At 36.2% G+C, this 17,033-nt stretch overlaps 1 protein-coding gene across 1 annotated transcript in view; it reads left to right on the top strand.

Moving 5' to 3' along the window:
• ABCA10 (ATP binding cassette subfamily A member 10) overlaps window positions 1–17,033 on the top strand; it is an 86,318-nt gene that overhangs the window by 54,029 nt on the left and 15,256 nt on the right. The window contains 5 exon segments of the mRNA XM_030922570.1: window positions 3,420–3,527; window positions 4,035–4,229; window positions 4,442–4,555; window positions 14,214–14,333; window positions 15,465–15,551. Coding sequence (XP_030778430.1) covers window positions 3,420–3,527; window positions 4,035–4,229; window positions 4,442–4,555; window positions 14,214–14,333; window positions 15,465–15,551 — 624 coding nt within the window.

The raw sequence follows: 17,033 nt of genomic DNA, 5'->3' as shown, positions 1-17,033 counted from the left end.
CTCGTTGGGGCTGATTTATATCCCAGCAGAAGTCATAGACCAGAGGTGCTTCCACTTTAACATACACTAGTATCACCTGCTGGGCTTGTTAAAACAGATTCCTGGACACCATCCCCAGAGATTCTGATTTGATGAGGTCTGAGAACTCGCATTTCCAGTGAGTACCCAGGTGACGTTGATGCTGCTGGTCTGGGACCACACTTAGAGAACCACCAGCATAGAAGAGTCACGGCTGGGCGTGGTGGCTCAAGCCTGTAATCCCAGCACTTTGGGAGGCCGAGACGGGCGGATTACGAGGTCAGGAGATCGAGACCATCCTGGCTATCCCGGTGAAACCCCGTCTCTACTAAAAAAATACAGAAAAACTAGCCGGGCGAGGTGGCAGGCGTCTGTAGTCCCAGCTACTCGGGAGGCTGAGGCAGGAGAATGGCGTAAACCCAGGAGGTGGAGCTTGCAGTGAGCCAAGATCCGGTCACTGCACTCCAGCCTGGGTGACAGAGCGAGACTCCATCTCAAAAAAAAAAAAAAAAAAAAAAAGAAGAGTCACTAGCTCCACAGTTCTGTGAGGCTCCCGTTCCTCTAGATTTGGCTGTACGTTGCCTCTGATTGCTGCAAGTGTTCTTCTAAAGCTGTCATGACTTCTTTTAATAACCTCATTTTCACACTATTTTAAAATTATGCCATTTTTATTTCTTATTATTCTTCTAGACTTTGCAATGTATACTTCACTAAGCTAGTTGTCATCTGTTCCTTAGCTACTTGTTGGTTCTTGCCTGATACTGCTTCCTGGTCTGTTTTAAATTCTAGTGCTTTCATCCTTGCTTTCATCTTAAAAACGACTCTTCTTAGTTATTGAGCACCTCCCATATAGTAAATGCTACATGTAGCAAATAAAAATATTATTATTTCACTATATATATAATATATAAAATATATATATATATATACATTTTGTTTTTGTTTTTGTTTTTTTGAGACAAAGTCTCACTCTGTCACCCAGGCTGGCATGCAGTAGCAAGATCTCGGCTCACTGCAACCTCTGCCTCCTGGGTTCAAGTGATTCACCTGCCTCAGCCTCCCAAGTAGCTGGAATTACAGGCATGCACCACCACACCCAGCTAATTTTTTTGTATTTTTAGTAGAGATGGGGTTTCACCACGTTGGCCAGGCTGGCCTCAAACTCCTGACCTCAGGTGATCCACCCGCCTCAGCCTCTCAAAGTGCTGGGATTACAGGTGTGAGACACCACATCTGGCCTCAGTATACATTATTTCATTTAGTCTTCACTAGTGCCTCTGAAGTTGATATACTTAAGTTGCAAATAGAAATATACTAAGGAATGTAATTGGACATTCACAAGTCAAGTTCTAATATGGCATTGGAATCTCAATGATGAAGGATTCCAATGCCTGTATTAGAACTCTGCCTAATAATGACTTTCATTGGTTAGCTCTGACCTTCTGTGTATCTGGACCCCCAATCTTCCTATCATATATTAATATTCAAATGCCAGTCAAGGACCAACAGAAGCTAACAAAAGTGTCTGGACCAGCATACAGGAAGAGGAGTAAGTGACAAAAGAAGAACTCATGTGAATTTCATAGAATAGTAGCATTAAATGGCAGATTGAAAGAAGTGTAAAAAAGAGTTATGCATGTAAGAAGACAATTTTGTAGCTTAGGAAATTGAAACAGTAACAAAACTACTGATAGAAATGGGGAAGTGGAAAAGGAAAGTTTATTTGGAGGAGATGCTAGTATTAGTTTTTGACTTAGTATATTAGATAAAGCAGAGTATACCCAAATAGATACTTTCTGTAGAATATTTTAAAAGCAAGGAACCCAGAGAAGTAGATGGAGATGATGCATACTTTGGGAATCATTAGGATGAAGGAGAGGATACGCAGAAGAGAGATGGGGGAGCAAAGAAAAGCAGAGATTTAGGGTAGCAAATTAAGCTGTACCCCCAAGTAGAGAGTACAGGATGTAAAGGAGGAAAAATGTATCTATTTAGTTGGACCCAAACTGCTTGTACACTCTAAGTACAGTAGTCTCCCTTATCCATGATTTTGCTTTCTGTGGTTTCACCCTTGGTCAACTATGGTTGAAAAATATTAAGTAGAAAATTCTAGAAATAAACAATTTATCAGTTTTAAATTGCACACTGTTCTGAGTAGCACGATGAAATCTTGTCCCATTCTCAGAGAGGAAAACAGATATGTGCATCAACCAATGACATTGGCCCATTTAATATCAGGCAACAGGATCAACAAGATGGGTAATACCCCTTCCCAGGGGTGATACTGGGAAGCAGGGATATGGAGTCTCAAGTGTTCCCGTTCCCTTACACTGATGATTGTGCATTTGTTTAGCCCCTGGTAATCTGGTTCTTCCCACGTCTTTACTAATACTCTTAGAACAACCTTTTCATTGCTTCTTTTTTGCCCTTCCACCCGCACCTGCATTTATGACAAAAACTTATCTTTTCTGCACTCCTTTGCTTTAGCTTTTTTTTTTTTTTTGTCATAATAATAATAAATTACAGCATCTGGAAAAAAACTTAAAGACCCCTCAATGCCTTCACAATTGTTTAATTTAAACAATTCTAGAAGTCAAATTATTTAGGCAGGGAAGATTTGCTCTCTTCTAATTACATCTGGCACGTAGGTAGGCATAATGCCTAAGCCTAAGTCCAGCTTCACAACAGTTACTATTAGAGGCCAACTTGGAAATAGAGAACTGGAACAAATGACAGCTTAACTCAGTGCTTCAGAGATGATAACTGTAGCTCCCTAAAGTATCAGTTGCAAATGTAAAAGAGAAACTGCTCATGCCCTGTAAGTACAGTAGACCCCCTTCACAGTGATTTTGCTTTCTGATGTTTCAGTTACCTTTGGTCAACTGTGGTTCTAAAATATTAAACAGAAAATTCCAGAAATAAACAATTCATATGTTTTAATTGCATGCTGTTTTGAGTAGCATGATGAAATCTTGCCCTTCCTGCTTCACACCCAGGAAGTGAATCATTCCTTTGTTTGGTGTGTCCACACTGTATAGGTTACCCATTAGTCACTTAGTAGCCATTTCAGTTATCAGATTAAAAAAACATAATATGTATAGGGTTTGGTACTATCGAGGTTTCAGGCATTCACTTGGAGGCTTGGAATATATCCCCTGTGGAAACAGGAGACTACTATATATATAAATATAAAATTGAGATTTTGAATTTCTTTTATATCATCCTGTTCCTGGGAATGGAACCTGCCACTAAGTTTAACAAAACATGTTTGCTTGTCTCTTTGCTTCTTAAATCAGGTGAATGCTTCCAGAGTTTTTCATTATTTCCCAGAAATGTATCGTATAATGTTTGTATAATCTGTAACAATTGCAATAACTTACTGATGTGTTTTCATTTTTCAGGATGACATAGTGCTGGATTTTGGTTTTATAGATGGGTCCATATTTCTGTTGTTGATCACAAACTGCATTTCTCCTTTTATCGGCATGAGCAGCATCAGCGATTATAAAGTAAGAGAGAGAGAGAGAGGGGAAATTAGAGAGATTGAGATTGATTTTATCTGACTTTAGTAATTGGAATTTTATTGTTTCATACACACGGGGTTGTACTTTGGTTAATGTGTTTACACATACATTAAAATCTAATATCATTATAGATTATAGTAAACACATGATTTCAAAGAAGTCAGAAAGTTTACCATTTAGCACAATAAAATTGCCTCAGCTGTAAGGGAAACCATGCTAAATAAACTTCAGAGATGAAGATGTGGTACTGTTTGATCCATGCAGTTATTTCACAGTTCCAAAGGGAATTTAGATTTTTAACTATGGCATGAAATGTCAGCCATACAATGTTTCCAATTATTTAACTATGCTTTAATAAACTGGGCTTTAAAAATATATAGTGTAGTCATCTTCATTAATCTGTACCAATGGGTAAATGAACTTTAAAAATAGCTGAGACTTTCATGTTGAACCAATAACTACACATTTCCATTGAGGATGCTAGACACTTAGGAGAATGCTTTTTGTCACACAGACACTATAACATACTATTTCTAATGGATTTCAGGCCTTTGGCCTTCAGCATACTGGTGTGGACAGGCACTGGTGGACATTCCATTATACTTCTTGATTCTCCTTTCAATACATTTAATTTACTACTTCATCTTTCTGGGATTCCAGCTTTCGTGGGAACGCACGTTTGTTTTGGTAAGTCATCACTTTTTCCCCAGGCCAATTATAATAGTAGAATCAAAATGAAAATTCATTTTCATGAATGGTTTCTCATTAGCAAAAGGCATGTAATATGCAAGAAAATAAGAAAATTGCCTTAGGCAGCTTTATGACCTGATTCTCTCTCCTTCTCTTTCCATCTATGACTTGCCATTTCTAATCTTGCCGTTGATCCTTATTCTTTGCAGGTGGTATGCATAATTGGTTGTGCAGCTTCTCTTATATTCCTCACACACGTGCTTTCATTCATCTTTCACAAGTGGAGAAAAAATAATGGTTTTTGGTCTTTTGACTTTTTTATTGTAAGTATATATACATGCATGCACATTTATATTAAATTTTCTTAAAGTTTTTTAAAATGCAAATTCAAGTATAAATACTTTGCTTAGAAGAGAATGGTTTTTTGTTTGTTTGTTTTTCTTTTGTACTTTCATTATTGTTGTACCATGTTTATGGGTTCAGAATGTTTTGTTCATTTTATTTCCTTTATTTTCCATTTGTTCTTTGAGGTTTCTCTTTCAGAACTCTGTTTCTTTGGAAATAAGTAAAATATTTGTAGAAACCATGGCATGTCACAGCTGAAAGACTAGATCATTTGGGACGGTTTCTTCATTTTACAGAGTGGGAAAAACTGAAAAGAATCAGACTTAAACCCAGGCCGCTCAACTCAGTGAGGTTTTTCTCTTAAATAATTCTCTTTACTTAAAAACAAACAACAAGCATGATAGGTGGCTATATAGACTAATAAAATAAATAAGAAACTTTTCTTAATAATTTACTTATTACTTCAGGCATACGCTACTGCATCTCCTTCCCTATCACTAGCTGATATCTTGAGCAGTTGCTTATAGCTTTCTGACCATTTCAAACATTCCAATTTGTTAAGTACAATTCACTTAAAGAACTAAAAAAAATCTGAAAGATTGGTCAATCCAAATCATAACTTTCTTAAGCAGTATAAAACTCTCTCCCCAGGCTCATCTTAGGCATGCCCTTAGTTTGGGGATCAGCGGTGAGAAAACAAGGTCTACACTTTGACTCTGTTTTTTTATTTTCTTCTGGATTTTCCTTTCTCTTTCTGTGGACAGGGTGGAGGGATTAGGGTAAAGGGACCAAAGTTTAACTTCACTGGAGCTGTTATAGTTACATTAGTTGACCTTTGTGAGTAGTATCTAAAAGTTGGATTTAGTATAAACAGGAATATCACAAATACAACCAGTTGTAGAATTCAGTATGCCAGCAGAAATCCTAAAGGCTATTAAATTGCTTCTAAGCTTCCAAATCTCATCCCTGTGACAGCTAATCACATAATTCGTTGGGCCAGTTTTATTAATGGCTGTTCTGCAATGGTCAAATGTCATAACCAGGGGTAATGTCTTCTGAACCATCGGTATTAGTCATTGATCTTTACTTTTCTTCTCTTCTAATTCCATTATAAAGGTAGGCTTGTCAATTTCACTTTTTAATTTAATCCAATTTTGCTTTTTATATTTTGAGACTATTTTGTTTGGTGCATTGAAGTCTGGAATGCTTATACACCAACCCTATTTATTCTTACGGTTTTTGGTCATAAAGTCAAATACGTCTCATATTAATATAGGTACACGAGATTTCTTTTGTTCAGTATTTGCTTGATAAATCTTTTCTGCCATGTGTGTTTACTTTTAACTTTCATTGTTCTTATGCTTCAATGCCTGTCTCTCGTAAAAGAAATATAGTTGGATTTTATTTGTTTTTTAATTCAGTCTGACAACCTGCTTTTAATTTAGTGAGTTTATTGTGATTTTTGATATTCTTGAAGTTACACTATTTTACTTTTTGCTTTGTGTATGTGATTTCTCTTCTTTCTTCCCTTTTTTGTTTGATTTTGTTTTTATTCCATATTTTTCTTTTTTCTGGTTTGAAAGTCATAATCTATATTTTATTACTTTGTATTAATTTGCTAGGGCTGCCAAAATAAAGTACTACAGACTGGGAGGCTTAAGGAACAGAATTATTTTCTTACAATTCTAGAGGTTAGAACTCCAAGGTCAAGCTATTGGCAAGGTCGATGTCTTCTGAGGCCTCTCCCATTGGCTTATAGAGGGCCATCTTCTTCCAGTGTCTTCTCATGGTCTTCCCTTCAGATGTGTCTCTGTCCTAATCTCCCCTTCCTACAAAGACAATAGCCATGTTGGGTTAGGGACTCCTGCAATGGCATCCTTTAAACTTAATTACCCATTGAGAGACTATTTCTAAATATAGTCATGTTCGGAGCTACTGGGGGTTAAAATTTAAACATATATATTTTGGGGAGGCAAAACTCAGCCCATAACACCCCTGAAAATTTTTTTACATGCTAAATTTAACAAAGCCTAAAGTTAATAAATATCCCAATTACTTCCAACACCGTATTTTGGGGATTTTATTATTAATAATTTCTTACCCTACTTACATGCTGTTGTCTAGTGTTTTGGTTTTCTTTTTTTAATCCCTCAAATAAGCACTTTTATTAACATTTTAAGAACTTAAAAAAGATTTGTGTACATTTTAAATCAATCCATTTGTTCACTATTCATAATAGGATTTTAGTCTTTTTTTCCTCCCTTTTGAGATCAATCATTTTTTTTTTGTTTCCCAAAACGCATCATTTATACATTCTTTTAAGCAGGTCAGTTAGCCATAAACTCTCGTAGTTTAAAAAAAACTTTTTTCACTCTTTCATTCTTAAAACATAATTTAGCTGCTTATGCATTTCTAGGTTGACAATCCTTTTCTCTTACCACTTTGAAAATTCACTGTCTTATTGCTTACATATTAACTGTTCAGATGTCTGCTATCAGTCAGTTGCTATCCTTCACAGGGGCTCTCTCACTGACTACCCTTTGACTTTAGCTTTCATTACAATGTTTCTAGGTGTGATTTTCTATTTATCTTTATATATATATATATATATATATATATATATATATATATATATATTTTTTTTTTTTTTTTTTTTTTTTTTTTGAGGCGGAGTCTCGCTCTGTCGCCCGGGCTGGAGTGCAGTGGCCGGATATCAGCTCACTGCAAGCTCCGCCTCCCGGGTTCCCGCCATTCTCCCGCCTCAGCCTCCGAGTAGCTGGGACTACAGGCGCCCGCCACCTCGCCCGGCTAGTTTTTTTGTATTTTTTAGTAGAGACGGGGTTTCACCGTGTTAGCCAGGATGGTCTCGATCTCCTGACCTCGTGATCCGCCCGTCTCGGCCTCCCAAAGTGCTGGGATTACAGGCTTGAGCCACCGCGCCCGGCCATATTTATCTTTATTTTAATATAAATTCTGCTGCCTGGAATTCATTTCTGTCTTCAGTTTAGGAAAATTCTCAGCCAATACCACTTCAAATATTGCCTCTCTGACTTTAAGTCTCTACTGAGATAATATTAGCTTTTCATACTATTCTCTACATCTGTTAGCACTTCATTCAAATTTTCCATGTGCTTGTCCTTGCTGCCTTCTGGGGAAAGCTTCAGAAGTTTCTTCCAATTCACTTGTTTTAAATTCATCTGCATCTAAATTATCTTTACTCATTGACTACTTAAAATTTCTATTTTATTTTCCAAAACTCTTTTTGGTTCTATTTAAAATATGCTTAGTTATTTCTCATAACCTTTTGTTACTTGCTATTATTTTATATTTCATATTTGATTTATTTCAACATTTCATTGAAAACAATATTTCTACTTGTTGAAAATTCTAGTCTCAAAAGTCGTCTAGTGCTTATTGCCTTGTATGTTTGATAATTTTTTTTGTCGGGGAGAGGAGCTCATTCTTGGTTGACCTTAAAGTGTGGAACTCCCAAGACTCTATATTAGAGATGTTTCATCCCAAAAAAATTTTCAATTATTTTTGTGAGAAGTGCAGTATAGAATCCATCTAAGATTGTCTAAGCCAACTTAGAGTTTCATGCTTCAATATGGGATTTACAAGGAGCTCCCATCAAGAGGGTTCATTTGAATCTCTTAAAGTTCTTTGCAGGGAATGACTTTAAAGAGAACCCAAATCATATCTTCCTAACCCATGGTCTGATATGAGAACTTGTCCTCAGCCCAAGCAGATTTTGTGTTTACTTAATGGCCCAAGTTGGGTTTCAGACTTTGTTTTTGTCCTTAAAGAATTTCCTCACTTTTTTTCCCCCTGAAATTAGCAGTGTATTTAAGGGACAGTTGTTTCAATTTCTCAAAATTTAATTGTACAGTATGGGTAAGACCCTTTAGGGTATCTGTTATGCCATATCTCTACATACAGATGTCTACAACTAACTTTGAGACTGCAGTTTTATAAAGCAGTGAATGTAGAATACAGTTTGTAGCAGATGGAAGAATAAATATAGAATGCAGAAGCAGAAACAGGAAGTGTTTAATTACTTCTTACAAGGCCTTGTTGTTGCTATCATTGCTTGCCAGAAGGAATGGTTAATGGAAGACTTCTTTTTTTTTTTTTTTTTTGATGAGTAAAACAATATAGATGGGGTAATTAGTGTAGTAAGATGACAAAAAGGAATGGAATAAAGATAAAAGAAGCAAGATGGTCAAAGATACATTCTTCACTTGCATTGTTAGATTTAGAAAATCTAACTTAATTTTTCCTTTTTTTTTGAGATGGAGTATCACTCTGTTACCCAGGCTGGAGTGCAATGGGGCGATCTCGGCTCACTGCAACCTCCACCTCCCGGGTTCAAGCGATTCTCCTGCCTCACCTTTCTGAGTAGCTGGGACTACAGGCATGTGCCACCACGCCGAGCTAATATTTTTATTTTTAGTAGAGATGGAGTTTCACCATCTTGGCCAAGCTGGTCTTGAACTCCTGACCTCAAGTGATCCGCCTGCCTTGGCCTTCCTAAGTGTTAGAATTACAGGAGTGAGCCACCACACCCGGCCAGAAAATCTAACTTAATTTTTACACAATACTGAAGATATATTGCTATGTATTTTGTTAGAGCAATACCTTTAATAATTACAAATACTATGACCTTTACATCTTTGAGGAGATTCTGAAATATACACAATGTTTATAAAATAAGCTGATGAAACCCTGAACTTATTTCAGTTTATATTGTTTATTCCTTCAGAAATATGGAAGAAACACTGTTTATATGCCTTTTTGATATGTATCATATTTGTATATCCACTTGTTCATATCATTATTTTACTGCTTTGCAGTGCTACCTTTGTTATCAATCAAGACTATTTCTGGCCTTTCTGGTTTCTTCTGTTAATCTGTTTTTCTATTTATACATCAATACCATGCTGTCTTAATTATGCTAGCTTTATTTGAGAGAGCAAACCTTCCCACCTTGTTCTTTTTTAAGTATCTCAGCTATTTTTGATTCTTTGCATTTTCATGCACTTTTTAGAATCTGCTTGTCAAATTCCACAAGAAGTGATATTAATTGGGATTGCATTGAATCTATAAATTACTTTGAGGGAGAAATGATGTCTTTACATAGTGAATCTTCCAGCTCACAAACATTGTCTGCTTCTCCATTTTAGGCTTTTAAAAACACCCGTTTTGTATATGTAAGTTCATGGTAACCAACACATTATATATTGACTTGATGTATGGAGAGTTGACTGATACAGTATCTCCTTAGGAAAGTAAAGTGATTAAGAATTTTGGCTCTAGAGTCAGATAGCCCCAGGTTTTAATCGGTAATGGTCTGGCACTTAATAGCTATAAGAAATTGAACACATTATTTCAGTTCTTTTGAGGTTCAGTTATTTAAACATCAGAATATGTATAATAACAGTAGTACTTTTAGTGTTTTAGGATTGAGATTTTAAAAGAGCATAAACTATTATAGTGCTGGTAAACTGCTCATTAAAATATTTGATAAATAGTAAATGTTCATGAGGAATTATTATCCTCTTCTGTATTAGTCTGTTTTCACACTGCTGGTAAACATATACCCAAGACCAGGCAATTTACAAAGAGGCTTAATGGAGAACTCACAGTTCCACGTGGCTGCAGAAGCCTCACAACCATGGCAGAAGGCAAGGAGGAGCAAGTCCATCTTACATGGATGGCAGTAGGCAAAGAGAGAGCTTGTGCAGGGCAACTCCTGTTTTGAAAACCATCAGATCTTGTTGGTCCCATCCACTATCATGAGAACAGCACAGGAAAGACCTGCCCTCATAATTCAGTCATCTCCCACTGGGTCCCTCTCATAACACATGGGAATTATGGGAGCTACAAGATGAGATTTGGGTGGGGACACAGAGTCAAACCATGTCATCTTCCTTTTCTTCCTCCAAGTTTATTCCTGTAACTACAGTAACTATTTAACAAAATGTTTTGAATAAGCTGGGCTCTTAATATGCTTATTTTTTGATTATTTGGTGAATAAAAACAGAAAAATAGAAATCCTCCTTATTCTTTGTCCTTCCCAATATTTATTCATGCATTCGTATTGATTGTATCTTCCTATGTGCCAGATACTTTGCTTGGGATATAACCATGAACAAAGCAAATTTTCTGCAATCAGAGTACTTACATTCAATGGAATATAAAAGAGAATGATTCCTGTTCAAATAAAAATATATTTGACCCCTGAACAATGTCGGAGTAAGAGGCACCAAACCCCCTGCCCCATGCAATTGAAAATTCATGTGTTACTTTTGACTCTCTAAAACTTATACTCATAGCCTATTGTTGACTGAAATCTTACTGATAACATAGTTGCTTAACATGTATTTTGTATATTTATTATATACTGTATTCTCACTATAAAGTAAGCTAGAGAAAAGAAAATGTTATTAAGAAAGGCATAAGAAATATATATTTACTATTCGTTAAGTAGAGATAGATTATCATTCTTGGTCTTCATTCTTGTTGTCTTCATATTAAGCAGGCCAAGGAGGAAGAGAAGGTAGAGCAGGTGTTGGACTTGCTGTCTTAGGGGTGTCAGTGAAGGAGGTGGAAGAGGTTGAAAGGGAGGTGGGAGAGACAGATGGACACACTTGGTGTAACTTTACAGAAATATATTATAATTTCTGTCTTTTTGCTTTTTTATTTCTCCAAAAATATCTCCATATAGCTCCATTCCTTTTTCCACTGTTTGCTTTAGCTTCAGTGCCTGTATCATAGAAGATTTCATGTCAGAAAATAAGTCAAAATGAGCCTTGAATAATCAGAATCCTTCGTTCAGATTGTCTAATTTTCGGATTGTCAGTTCTTTTTCTGGCACTGCTTCTTCTACATCTTCTTTCTCATCATCTGGCAATGGAAACCCTCCTTTCCATCAAATTGTCTTCTGTTAATTTCTCTGGTGTGGTGTCTATTAGTTATTGAATTTCTCCAAGATCCAGATCTTGAAACCCTTCACTCTCCACCCTATTTGCCCTATTTACAATCTCTTTTTTTATTTCCTTGATTAGTTCTATTGTAAATCCTGTGAAGTCATGCACAACATCTGGACACAATTTTCTTCAGCAGCAATTTATTGTTTCAGGCTTGATGGCTTTCACAGCTCTTTCTATAACAATGGCGTCCTCAGTGGTGGAATCCTTCCAGACTTTCATGATGTTCTCTCTATTGGGGTTCTCTTCTATAGTTTTGACAATCCTTTCCATACAGTACTGTGTGTAATGAGCCTTAAAAGTTCTTTTTTTTTCTTTCTTTTTTTTTTTTTTTATTATACTTTAAGTTCTAGGGTACATGTGCATAACGTGCAGGTTTGTTACATATGTATACTTGTGCCATGTTGGTGTGCTGCACCCATCAACTCGTTTAAAAATTCTTATGACCCCTCATCTAGAGGTTGGACTAGAGATGCTGTGTTTGGGAGCAAGCAGACCACTTTGTTGCCGTCAGTGTTGAACTCATGTTGTTCTGGGTTACCAAGGGTGCTGACCAATAGCAAAATAACTTTAAAAGGCAGTTCCTTACTAGCAAGGTACTTGGTGACTTTTGGGACAAAGCATCGATGGAACCAATCCAGAAAAAGGGTTCTCATTGTCCAGACCTTCTTGTATAACCAAAAGACTGGCAGTTGGTGTTTATCTTTTCCCTTCAAGGCTTGAGTGTTAGCAGCTGTATAGATAATGGCGGTACTGATCATCAACCCAACTGCATTTGCACAAATAGCCTATCCTTTTCTATCTTAAATCCTGGTGCTTGATTCTCTTTTCTAATAATCACTGTCCTTTGTGGCATTTTTCCCCCCGAGAATAGGGCACTTCCATCTGTATTAAAAATGCATTCAGGCAAATATACTTACTCTTCAATGATTTTATTAATAGCAACTGGGAGCTTGTCTGCTGCCTCTCGATTGGCAGAAGCTGCTTTCTCTGTTATCTTGACATTTTTTAAGTTAAACCTCTTTCTAAAATTATCAAAGCATCCTTTGAGGGCATTACATACTCCGCTTTAAATCTTTAACCTTTACTTTAAGTTGTCATATAATGACTTCACTTTTTCTCAAATTGTATTAAAGCCTATAGGTATAAAAGTTGGATCATCAATAGGAGATAAAAAGGTATTTCAAAAAAAGTGCAAGGTTTTTGTGCCTGCTGGTGTGGCTACAGTGGCAAATGCATAAACATCCTTTTCTTATTTTTACAATGGTCCTTACACTGGATTTATTTATTTTGAAATGGCAGGCAGCTGCAACTGCAGACCCCAATCTGTGGTACATATCAAGCAATTCATCTTTTTTCTTGTAATGTCATGACTTTTCTCTGTTTCTTGGGAGAACTTCCAGAATCACTAGTGGCAATTCCAACTTGGACAGGTCCTATGATATTATTCAAAGTTTATGGTATTGCACTAAACACAGTGAAAGATCTGCAAGAACCATGAGAGGCCACTTTTTACTGTGATATACCATTTGCTTGAGAGTAAGGAGATGATTAGACTCACACAGCATTTTAAGGGAATATTCACAACACTTGAGCTCATCACAGTAGCAACAGGAGGTGACTACAAAATTATTACAGTAGTACAGCGTGTTCTACAGTTAATTTTATGCAGTCACGATTTAATTCTGCATCTTTATGTTTATATTTTTCTTGATTGCTAATGGCAACATGTGTGGTATGTAAGAGTTTCTCTGTGTGGTATGTAAGAGTTTCTCTGTGTGTTTTGATACAGTTTAGCTTTTAATAATAGATTTGTTTATAGGTTACAGTAGTAAATGACAAAATAGACTAATATCTACATATATTTTATGTATTCATGATATACTTAACTTTAATTTTTTTCAATATATCTAGACTATGTGGTTCATCTGTGAGGTTTTTAAATTGTCACAGATCTTCTCCCAAATTTCTAACATATTTATTGAAAAAAATCCACCTATAATAAACTAATGTTGTTCAAAGCCAACTGTATATACTCTTCGGAATGTCGTATGAATTTTGAATGGCAGAAGAACTGGAGCCAGGGAGCCATTTTTGGAAACTACTAACAGTCTGAGTGGGGATAGGGCTGCCCTTTAAAGTGACATCCATATAATTTACCTCTAAGAGTGTTCTAAACTGTTCAATATTCCTACCTTGGATATCAAGACTGATAATTCCTACATTTCTCTGACTGCTTAGATATGACAATAAACACCAACCTCAAAGTTTATTTTGCCTTTTAAGTTCCCAAGTCAAATCATCAGTTAATTCTTCACTGTATCCCTGTACTGAAAACGTATTAAGATTTATTATAATAGACAAAATAAATAATCTTATATCACCATCTTTTATTGTTGTTGTTTATCTCTACTGGGTAGTGCAAAATCTTCATGACATTTATGTCAGAACTTATTGTAATCCTGTGTTGTAGTTGCTGTGAAAGTTTGATACTTCCTAAAGAGGATATCCTAAGAATATTTCTATCTGTAAGGTGAAAGTTGAAAATGGCAGTATCTCCCAGGAAAACAGGTTATTCATAGGAAATATCTTAAGATATCAAATATAACAGAGAAAATTATAATACCTCTGGATTTTTTTTTTCTAGATCTTAATATGTGTAACCACAATTCTGGTATCAACTCAATATGAAAACCTCAACTTAATTTTGTGCATGATTTTCATACCTTCCTTCACTTTGCTGGGATATGTCATATTATTGATCCAGGTAAGCAGTGATACCTACTGTGTCTCTGGTCTTGACCTTGTAGCCCATTAATAAAATCCTTACCCATTGTTGGAACAGGTGCATTTATAAAATTTTGAAGTTATTCAATGCTTATAAATTCTAAAAATAAGATTTTAAAGCTGTATAAAATTGAAAGCTGTCAAATTTGCTGAGATCACTACTCATACTAGCAGGAAGAAGGTCAATCCATGCAGAAATGCAGCAGGAAGTCCTACCATGGTTTATGAATTCCAGAGGGGATTCTGAGACAAGACTAAAACTTTTTCCATTGCTATAAAACATGCTCTCTGTGGTGAATCCATCTTGCCAGGGGATAGAAGTTTTTCATTTCAATGTTGATCAATGTCTAAAATCGTGTTGGGCTTATTGATTGCATACTGCTTAGTGTCAATAAATTGCTTTTGGAGTATATGACTTGCAAGTGAGGGAAAGAAAACATGATTCTATTAACCACTTCTGACAGAAACTAAAGACCACTGAGAATTTTGGGGAACTGTGGACAAATCTTGCCTACTTCATAGTTCTTTTTTTTGTTGTTGTTGTTGAGACAGAGTCTCCCTCTGTTGCCCAGGCTGGAGTGCAGTGGCCGGATCTCAGCTCACTGCAAGCTCCGCCTCCCGGGCTTATGCCATTCTCCTGCCTCAGCCTCCCAAGTAGCTGGGACTACAGGCGCCCGCCACCTTGCCTGGCTGGTTTTTTGTATTTTTTTAGTAGAGACGGGGTTTCACTGTGTTAGCCAGGATGGTCTCGATCTCCTGACCTCGTGATCTGCCCGTTTCGGCCTCCCAAAGTGCTGGGATTACAGGCTTGAGCCACTGTGCCCGGCCTACTTCATAGTTCTGTACTTTGTCACTCCCACTAAAAAGAAAGTTGGAAATCCCTGTTACATACAATTGGAAAATAAACAGTGTTGGAGGTTCTAACTAAAGAAAGATGTCAGGTCATCAATAGACTTTAGCATCAGAAAACAACTCTTCTTATCTCAATTCGTGGAATACCTACTGTTGTCCCAGTAGAAAGTCAAGTACAATTACAATGTGGTTGTATTTAATGTGTAAGTTTTATATTTATAGAGAAACTTGCATTTAACTCTTGGTGTGTTTTTTTCAGCTCGACTTTATGTATATGACAAACTTGGACAGTCTGGACAGTAGAATAAATGAAGTCAATAAAACCATTCTTTTAACAACCTTAATAGTAAGAAACATTTTCTGCCTAAATATATATATGTTGCATAAGATTCATAGCCCTGTGAAATCTTATTCAAGGTATGCCAAATTTAAATGTCTTAAATACCCATTCTTCCTATATTTTCCATTCCAATATAATGGCAGTAAAAACTAAAGATATTTTTAAAATAGAGTCACAGATAATATAATACATACTAGAACATTTAAAGGCTTGGTTGCTATTATTGTGATAGACATTGTTGATATGCATCCAAAGACAATTTGAGGCAGTATGTAAGAAATGCAGCATATGGTGTATGGCTCAAAATCAAGTAAATATGTATTAATAACAACTAATTTGAATAATGAGGAGGAAAGGAGAGAAATTAAATGAAATTTTATAGTGGGGAAAGATAGTGAAACAAAATATAAATGTTATTTCTGTCTATTATGGTAAATGAGACAGAAGAAGAAACATATTCTTGTTTGCACACCTCTTGTTTCCTCTTTAATAATAGAACAGCAGTTTATCAAGGAAGAAACCTCTAAATTTGTTTTGATTCATAAACTTTTATACATTTTTACCTGGGTCTTTGTATAATGAATGTATATCTTTCCTGTTTTGTAAATACCTGCAGAGATGTCCCATATATAGTCATTTTAATTGACCATTAAATTTTAAAGGCATACAATTGTCCAACTGGGGAATATGTTCATTTAAGTATGCAACTCTGACACAGCAAACAAACCCTGGAACCTTCAAGACTTAATAGGGTTTTATTTTTAAAATAAATTCGATTGTGTATTTGGCTGCCCACCTCCATTTGGTGGCTATGCTTTTTGAAACCCCTCAATCTTCAGGGTTGCCTCTGCAGTGGAAGAAAAGGTTAGAACATTAGACAAGATGGGACTCCAAAAACCTCATGGGAAAATGTAACTAAAAGTTGAAAATAAAAATATATAAATTTTGGCGAGGCGCGGTGGCTCACGCCTGTAATCCCAGCAATTTGGGAAGCCGAGACGGGTGGATCACCTGAGGCCAGGAGTTCAAGACCAGCCTGGGCAACATGGTGAAACCCCATCTCTACTAAAAATACAAAAATTAGATGGGTGTGGTGGCATATGCCTGTAATTCCAGCTACTCGGGAGGCTGAGGCAGGAGAATCGCTTGAGCCCAGGAGGTGGAGGTTGCAGTGAGCTGAGATTGTGCCATTGCACTCCAGCCTGGGCAACAGAGAAAGACTCTGTCTCAAATACATACATATATATACACACACATACATATGTATACACACACACATATACATACATATATATATAAATACATACACATATATATGTATATATGTAATTTTTTCAACATAAACTCCATCAAAGTCAGGACACTTTTGTAAGCAGTGATACCAATCATTTAGTCCATTCCTACAGAATTGAGGATCCTAGGAATTTAACCTTGTCATTGAAGTATTTTTTACATTACTAACTGAACAAAAATGGTGCCATTTACATA

The sequence above is a fragment of the Rhinopithecus roxellana genome, chromosome 19, assembly GCF_007565055.1.
Source record: "Rhinopithecus roxellana isolate Shanxi Qingling chromosome 19, ASM756505v1, whole genome shotgun sequence".
Lineage (NCBI taxonomy): Eukaryota > Metazoa > Chordata > Mammalia > Primates > Cercopithecidae > Rhinopithecus > Rhinopithecus roxellana.
The sequence above is the reverse complement of the archived record's forward strand: the minus strand, read 5'-3'. Positions and strand labels throughout refer to the sequence as shown.